The 9,162-nt window shown below is 35.3% G+C and overlaps 1 protein-coding gene across 1 annotated transcript in view; it reads right to left on the bottom strand.

Moving 5' to 3' along the window:
- RCOR1 (REST corepressor 1) overlaps positions 1-9,162 on the bottom strand; it is a 130,087-nt gene that overhangs the window by 84,854 nt on the left and 36,071 nt on the right. Inside the window, exons 3-5 of the mRNA XM_044664624.1 lie at positions 8,179-8,204; positions 4,172-4,200; positions 1,222-1,225 (exon numbers count right to left, since the gene is read on the bottom strand). Of these exons, the coding sequence (XP_044520559.1) occupies positions 1,222-1,225; positions 4,172-4,200; positions 8,179-8,204 (59 nt within the window). The remainder of the gene's footprint in view (positions 1-1,221; positions 1,226-4,171; positions 4,201-8,178; positions 8,205-9,162) is intronic.

The following is a 9,162-nucleotide window of genomic DNA, read 5'->3' as shown; positions in this document are numbered from 1 at the left end:
GGGGGGGGGGGGGGGGGGAAGGAGAGGTAGGGAAGCAGCCCCCACAGGCATATGTGCCATAGGTTCACCAACACAGGACTAGGACTGATTAATAAGTAATGATGAGATACATAGGGAACAGAACTATTTGTATTAACTTTTCAGTTTTATTATGGGTTTAAACAACACACTGGTAGGTGGGTCAGGGAACCTAACAAGCATTTATAAGGTTTCTAGGAAATGCATTCCAGATTCTAAAATCTGTTGGCAAATTAAGAACTGCTTGGACCTAAAACCAGAGGGTAAGAGTTTAAATGATCTTGGATCATTTTTCAATATATTCACCAAAACAGTACAGTATGGTAGAAATCGTTGTTGTTCTTCAATCATGTCCGACTCTTTGTCTCCCCATTTGGGATTTTCTTGGCAAAGATACTGGAGTGGTTTGCCATTTCCTTCTCCAGCTCATTTTACAGATGAGGAAACAGAGGTAAAGGGTTAAGTAACACACCGGAGTCACACAGCCAGTAAGTATCTGAGGACAAATTTGAACTCGTGTCTTCTGACTTCAGGTCTAGCTAGCACTCTATCCCACTATGCCACCTAACTGCTCAGAAATATTTGACCACAAATCAAAAATGTCTACATGTTTCTACAACAACTGATTTTAGGACCTTACTCCAATCCATTTATTTAAAAACAAAGCCCTAAGATCAAAGAGGTGAAGTGATTTGCCCAATGTCACACAGCAATTAACTACAAGATAGCCTCAAACCCAGAATTTTTTACCTCAACTACTTTGCCCTATCAAACTCCTAAAAGATTGCTTTCATCTGTTTTATAGGAGCCTTGCATATTGTAGGTGTTTAATAAATGTCTATCATTAATATAGCCAATATATTAGGGCTTGCATGTTAATTTCATGTTGAAAAGTGTTGACAAGATTGTTAAATCCATAAGTCAATCAGTACTTATTAAAATTGGGGGAAAGCATGACAATGAGTACCAATGTGTGATTAATCAATAGATATATTTTTAAAGCAGCCAGGCATTATTCTTTGCATTGAGGATACAGGTATAAAGAATACATTCTAATGGGGGAGATGGATACATATAAAGATATATACAGCATAAATACAAGGTGAATAAACACACAAAGGAGAACAGAGAGTCCAGTTTGGCTGGATTGCAGAAATATATTGTCCAATAAGGTTGAAAAGACAGGTTGATGCCAGGTTGTACAGGGCTTCAAAAGCTAAATGGAAACTTAAAAGGAAATGTGTTTTGTAGTTGGGTTTTTTGTTTTTGTTTGTTTTTAATTCTAGAGAAAAGGAAGGCAGTAGAGTTCAGTAGGGAAGTTGCTTAAGGAAAATTAGTGATGTCACTAGACCAAGAAAAAAAGTGGTTGGTTCAAAGATATGCCTAGACTTTGAGGACAGAATATAAATGCAACTTCCTAAAGTCATGAAGTTTTCAGTCCCAGATTTCATAGATCCATAAACCTTAGGGAGGGAAAGATACACATAAAATATAAAGGAAAGTTTCTTCTCAAGTGCCCAAAGAATTGAGAAATGTTCAGATACACAAAACTGTTTCTGTTCATGCACTATATAGAGATACTATGTAGTTTCTTGTACTCCTATCAATTGTTCTACAGGGTTGCTCACATGTGGGATCTGAATAGTTGGTAACATTCAGAGATAAGTAAATTACATATACTGTAACTGAAAGGGTAATAGATGTAGAACTGGAAATGTAAGAGGCATAAGTTTAAAAGAAGGTATGTAAGCAGGCTAGGAAAAGCCTTAGCTGGAGGTCATGAACATTCTGAATGGAATGCAGGGGAAGGAGGAAGTGACTTGTGCCTGAGAAGGACTCCATGGTGTTTGGCACAAAATGTGGCTGACCCTGGGAGATCTCAGAGCTAGGGGAGTTGTATCCAGATTCCGTCGGATCCTGAGAGTGGTGAAGGCTTACAGCAGAGGACATCAGACCAGCAGAGCAGCACTGAGTAGGGAAGTGGTTTGTGATCTGGTGGACAGCATTGCAAACTTTCTCTCCCTACCTGGATACCTTGGATCACCTGTTCTGGTGGAGTTGACTCCTAGCATCCTGAAACCATCCCTGGATTAGCCGTGAGATCCCAAGTAAAGCCACCCTCAGGTCCTCAGCTAAGCTGACCAAATCTGGCTAGAACCAGGTTGGGAGGAACTGTTCCCTTGTGACTCCAGTACAGCTTTCTTTGGGCCCTGTCTTGCTTAGATCATAGGAGAGTGTAGTCAAGTAGTCCTTCCCATGCCCCTGTGGTTTGCCCTAAACTTGTAATTGTAGTAAACCCTATTCCCATCCTTAATCTTAGTTTGTCCTTGATTAAATGTGTTGCCTTTACTTTGCTGATTAACATAGGCCTAGTCTTGGTGCTTCAGAGTGGCAGTTGGACCTAACAGCTAATTCAGTAACAGACAGCCCTTTGCTGTTAAACTTTAGTCTCCTTACTTCTGAGCCCCTTCCTGTCATTCCTCTCTCTCACACCCACCTGGACCCATATTTACTGTTCAAGGCATCTTTCCCTGGTTTCTCCCTTAACAGAAAGGACCTCAAAAGTCATCTGTCCAGGTTTCTCCCTTTACAAATGAAGAAACTGAAACTGAACAAAGTCAATCGCCTTGTCCAACATCATACAGGCAACAAATGTAACTGATGATGTAAACATAAACAACTACCACTTCTGGAAGAACCAATTTGTCCCCTACCAATTTAAAAGCCAGGAAGGATCAATCTGTAACAGACTAAAGCACTTTAATCATCTAATCATACCAATCATCAATGTACCTATTTCACACACCTACTTTTCTTATATACTCTATATTTCTACTTAAACCAAACTATTAGCCCTTCCCCTAATTCAGGGTAGGTGAAACTTTTCAGAGTTCAAGTGACCAAAGGGCAAATTCAAGCTGTCAGTAAGCTCCAGCATTACCAAAGAGAGCTGAGGAAGTGCTGGCTTTGGCCAGCTGGACAGAGGGGCAGGTCATGCAAAAAATGTCCACAGGCACTGGAAAGGAAGGGGAACAGAGCAGTTCCCAGCTCTGCACATGTGCCACATCTTCACCAATTCTGTCCTAATTCATGCTAGCCCTCCCACTATCATCTCAGTACCATCTGTACACAGCATTTCCAGCCTAAAAAACGAACTCTATTCACATCTCACCTGCTGAAATCCTTCTATGGCTTCAAGCTCCAGCTACTTCCTTCTTGAAGTTTTCCAAGATTCCTTTGATTAGAATTGAACCTTCTCTCTCCACCAGTTGTCACCCTTTGAGTCCTTCAGTGTACTTAATCACAAAGTTTAAAGCTAGAAAACCCCTTCAAAATACACTGAATGAGCTCTGTCCTCACTTCCACCTTTGTTCAAATGCCACCTTACATATTAAACCTTTCCTGATCCTCCTAACTACTATACAAATTATGTTGTATATATTTTGCATATACCTAAATATGTATATTATCTCTTTCAGTCAGATTGTAAATTCCTTGAGGTTAAGGAGTGTTTCACTTTTATCTTTGAATCCCTAGTGCCTACCATGTAAATGCTGGTTGACTGACTGAAATTATGCCATCTCCCTATAAGGACAGGACTATATAGTTTTTTCCATCCATCCAAACCGTAACAAACTACTGGGTGAGTGCTTAATCGATGTTTGAATTAAAACAAACCAGTTCATGCCCTGACCAAAGGAAACTACTAGAGATTCAGGTAGTTCTAGGATTCAGGAGTGACTGAGTGGATCAGCTATCTAGAACTGAGCTTGAAAGTATGAGGGCTAGGTTTCAGGGAACACTACTTAGATAATTTAATTCTACTAAGTGTTAGATACTCATCCAATCCCTCCTGCTCTACATTTGACAGCTGCAATTTGGAAAAGACCCCAATTTTAAAAATTCATATCAAGGCAAAGTTGGAGTTATCTTCCCCCACAAAACAATTTTTTAAAAAGAATCCAAACACTTTTTTAAATGAAAAGACTTTAACATGCATATTGAGCTAGATCTGCCTAGCAACAAGTTATAAACTCATGTCATCCTACTTATGTTCCCATGGCTACTGTCATGAACAGTACTGTGACAGCTATACAAATCAAGAAAAGGATCCCAAGAGAATCATATTTGAGACTCAGCTAGAAAACAATACTAAAAAGATAGGTATGCTTGCCTGGTACACTTTCCATTAAAGTCCTTCTCTCCATTCCTTAATAAGCCTCTAATGCCTTTGTTAAAGACTTCACCAATCTCTAAAGAAATGATTGCTAGGCCAGGTTTCAGTAGAATATTGTATATCAATTGAGAATACCTTTTGGTTTGTCTTTTTCCAGATCAGAATACAATCTCCTGTCCTTTCTAAAAGACAAGCTGTTAAGCTAGTTTGAAAATGAGATGGAAGATCAGCCCACATTTTAAAAATAGTCAGGGAAGGGCTAAAAATTTTTTCTTTATTATGAGCCAAATCCAGTGATTTCTGGCATTGACATTTGTACAGAAAAATTAAAGTGCGTACTCCAAAATATGGCAAATAGTTGTTTTTAAATAGTGTACTTTAAAGCTTAATTTGCCATAACCACAAAAAAAAAGAAAAAACTGGTAAGATTCTTAATCAGAGAAGATAACAGAAACTTCTTTCATCATATGCTCTTTATCCAAATATATGGTCACCATTCCCTTGTTCAAATTTCTCCAATAGAAAAAATATAACAAAAAGGCTATTGAAAGCTTCTAAATATCATACATATTATGATATTTAGGTTATCTTAAAGCAATAAATGTCAGCATTCTATGTGATACATAACTGTAATATTCACAGCATATTTGGTTAGTATTAGGCTTGAAAATTATGCCCAAAAAAAGACTAACTACTGACCTCATGCAACAGATAAAGGTAAAGCTAGATTATGTATTTAAAATTTGTCTATCTTTCTAGGGCATTTAAGTGGCACCATAGATAGAGTGCTGGTCCTGGAGTGAGAAGATCCAAGTTCAAATTTAGCCTGAGACTAGCTGTATGATTTATGCAAGTCACTTAACCCTCTGCCTGCCTCAGTTTCTTCATCTGTAAGATGAGGGTTAATAATAAGACCCTTCTTTCAAGGGACACTGTGAGGTTCAAATGAGATAATAAATGCAATAAATATAGCATTGTGCCTGGCACATAGTAAGCACCATATAAATGTTTACTATTATTATCATTATTATTATTATTATTATTTTGCCTTGCCAATCCAGTCAACAAGCTTATTTGCAGTATACAAGTTTCCTTGATCACTGTTGTAGATGGGAAGCATCATTGTAGTTTTGTTTTTTTTTTAATCACCAAGGCAATACTCATCATTCAAAGAGATCGATCAGTCTGAAAAGAAAGTATGATAAGGTAAAGACAACCCACAGGAAGAAATATAAAATTTTTTATTATGAACTTAGTCAACAAACGAAACATTTAGTCAACACAAACATTTCAGTATACAAAGAATAAAATTGAGGATTATCTATAAATTCATAAACATGTTAACTTAAGTGTATATTAAATTTAATACGACATCAAGAAAATTGCTGCTTACATCCTCTTCTGAACTGTTTTCTTCAGTGTTTATAATGTTACTATTTAATGGAAAAGAAGAATTTCAAGCATTTCTGATGAAAAGATTTGAGCTCAATGAAAATTTGAAATTCAAACAGAGTAGTAAAGAGAAAGCTATAAAGGTAAACACATCTGAGCAAATGGAAGGAGGTTGAGGCTGATGAAGGATTTATATTCTAATGGGGGAAAGACTCAAATGTTCCTTCAATATATTCATGTCTTCAAAGGTCATAGAGGAAGTAAAATAAGATAAGAAGAGGATGTGGAAGTTGGTGGATATGTTCTGTTTTGATGGTCCTAGGAGTAGAAAGAAAAAGAGAGGAAAAAAATACACTAAGTAAAATAGGATCAGGTTGGTATAAAAATAAATTGAGCAAACAGGTGACAGCAAGGGCTTAATAAAGATGGTAATGTGGAGAAAGAAGCAATACAACTTCAACTGCACAGAATGGATCATGGTAGGGAGGACTAACATAGGGATGATCAGAAGGCAAAGACTAGTGATTAGGGACTAGGCAAAAGTGGAATGGAAGCAAAATTATAGCTCTCTCCATGACACATCTATTTCATCCCTGGTCTTCTTAGTAAAAAAGGATGGTAGGATGGAAGAATAAGAACAAGGGTAAATTTACAATTAACAATCTTCATAATAAAGGTAAATTATAATTAACAATCTGCATAACAAACTATCTCATAAAACCAGAACCAAAAGTAATGGTTTAGAGAGCAATGAAATAGTATTAGTATTTTAGTATATTTAGACTGAATAACATATATAAAGGAAAAGTTCATTGAAGTAAATGAAGAAATAGAAAGCAGAATTACAATTATTTCAGGACTTAAATGTACTTTCAGATTCAGACAAAGCTGACAAAAAGATTCACAAGAAAATCTGGGAAGATAATATGGACTGATGTACAATGATGTGAGCAGAACCAGGCATACAATAATGATATAGTAAACACAAATAACTGATGAAAAAAAATAAGAACTCTGATCAATTGAGTGGCAAATAGAATTCTTAAACACTCAAGATGAAATATACTACCTATCTCCTGACAGAGAGATAATGGGATTCAAAGTGCAGACTGAGATTTATTTGGATTTGATCAATTCTGAAATGTTTTACTTTACTATACATTTAAGTAAAATGGATTTTGTTTTCTCTTTATCAAGGAACAGAAGGGAGTGGGAGAGAAATAAGGTGGATTTTATTCAATAAAAAAAAAATTTAAATTAAGAATTTTAGAAAAGTTAGATATGATAGATCTTTGGCAGTTACTGAATGGGAACTGAAAGTAATGTACCCATTTCTGTTGTACATGGTGCCTTAACAAAAATTGACCATGGCTAGGGTTTAAAAACCTCATCAATAAACACAGAAAATCAATATCAGACATATGCTTTATTGAGAACACAATAATAATTATAATAAACAATAAAAGACTTTGATAAAAAGGCAATTTTCTTAACTGTGCCAAAGGTGGTACAGTGGGTAGTGCTGGAACTAAAATCAGATCCAGCCTCAGATACTCACTACTTATACAATCCTGGAAAAATCACTTAAACCTCTGTGTCTTGGTTTCCTAATCTGTATAGCAGCACCTACTTGACATGGTTGTTGTGAAGCTCAAATGAGATAATATTTATAAGTGCTTTGCAAACCTTAAAACAGTATAAATATTAGCTATTATTAAAATTTAATTGGATCCTATCCATAGCCAAAGAAGGAACTTTTGGAATCTGAGTGCAAATCAAAACATGCCATCTTCCACTATATATCCTTCATAAGATTTCAATAGTATGTGTGATGTGTTTCTATCTTGACATAAGCAATATGTATCACATGAAAGTATGGGTATAATCTTTATCAGCCTACTCAGAACCTTAGGGAGAGATGGGAGAGTAAGGAGGGAGAAAAACAATTTTAAAATGTCAAAAATTGCCCCTACCTGTAACTAGGTGAAAATTTTTTTTTACTTAATTGGAGACTAATTTGAACTCTAAAGAATTGATGGGTCAAAGAGTAAATCAGAGAAATAATAAATTATTTCATCAAAGAAGATGACAACAAAGAAATAACACAACAAAACTTTTAGGTAGCTGCCAAAACAGTCCTTGAAGGAAAATGTGTATGTAAAAACACCTTTGTCCAGTTATATGCCAACAAAGCAGAAAACTTAAGCAAATAAATTAGAAAAAGAATTTAACTAACCCAATCACAGAAAGAGAAAGTCCCAAAAGAACTATACCAGGATCAAACAATTAAGGAGTAAATTCTATCAGTTATATGACAATGGTTTCCTTTGTAATCAATGTATTTTATTTTATGCATTTAAAAACATGATTCAGGGAAGGAGCCACGGGTTTATTGACTAGACTGCCAAAAGAGCACAGGGCAATACAAAAAGATAAAAACCTCTTATATTAATTAAAATTTTATCAGAGGCTACGACAACATACTTTTTATTTTCTCAACTATTTATTAAAATAAAAATGCTAAGCACTGCTAATATACTAGAAAAATTTCCAGGTGATTTCCTCTCTCCATAGTTCATTTTGTGTACCACATTCCCCAGTGTTTAATCCTCCGCCACTAACCACCTTGCTGACCCAGATCCTTCTATAAGTTGGTCAGTTTCCATTTCATAGTAAGGGAGGATGAATTTACTATAGTATTATACATATATTTTTTAAAATTATGGTCAGGCTAAACTTATAGCAAGAATGCAGGGTTGTTTTAATATTAGAAAAAGTGAATACAATAAAACACTAATCTTTAAAAAATGAAAATTATATGATTCTATCAACTTTCTGCATCTGTTATATACATATATATGACATATATAACCCATTTTCAATTAAAATAACCAAAAGACTACAACTAGGCATCTAAAATCTAGGTATCTAAAACCGTTAGCCAGTATTATATATAACAGAAAAATTCTATAACCCCATTCAGTAAGATCAAGGGTAAAGCAAAGATGCCTTTTGTCACCACTAATATCTGAGAGAAATACTATCTATAGCAAAAGGAATTAAGGAAATGAACATCATAAAAATAAGCAAAATTATCATTTTAAGGATGTCTACTTCAGAATCCTAGACATTCAACTAAAAATTAACTAAAACAATAATTTCATCAAAGTAGTAGCATAAACTCACAGTTTTTCTGTAATATTATCAACAAAACTATTAGGAAGAGAAATATTCAAAATCAATACATAACATAACAATCTACCAAATCCAGCTACCAAGACACAAAAAACATATATGAAAAGAATATAATATTCAACATAATGACCTAAATAAGTGGAAATTTTCTATCTTTTACTTTAAAATATTAATGTGTTTATACTTTTTACATGACAATTATTTATTTTCGTATATGCTATTTCTTCTCTCTTCCCTGAACAAAAAAAAGGGGGAGGGGGGTAGGCAGGGTTGGAGGAAGGTAAGAAAAAAAAGGACACAGCAACTGCTCCCTGCAACATGAGCTATAATTAACACCTGGTCATTTGACCTTGTTTATTACACTGAGTTGGGGGGGGGGG

This window comes from Gracilinanus agilis, chromosome 2, assembly GCF_016433145.1.
Source record: "Gracilinanus agilis isolate LMUSP501 chromosome 2, AgileGrace, whole genome shotgun sequence".
In the NCBI taxonomy this organism is placed as follows: domain Eukaryota; kingdom Metazoa; phylum Chordata; class Mammalia; order Didelphimorphia; family Didelphidae; genus Gracilinanus; species Gracilinanus agilis.
The sequence above is the reverse complement of the archived record's forward strand: the minus strand, read 5'-3'. Positions and strand labels throughout refer to the sequence as shown.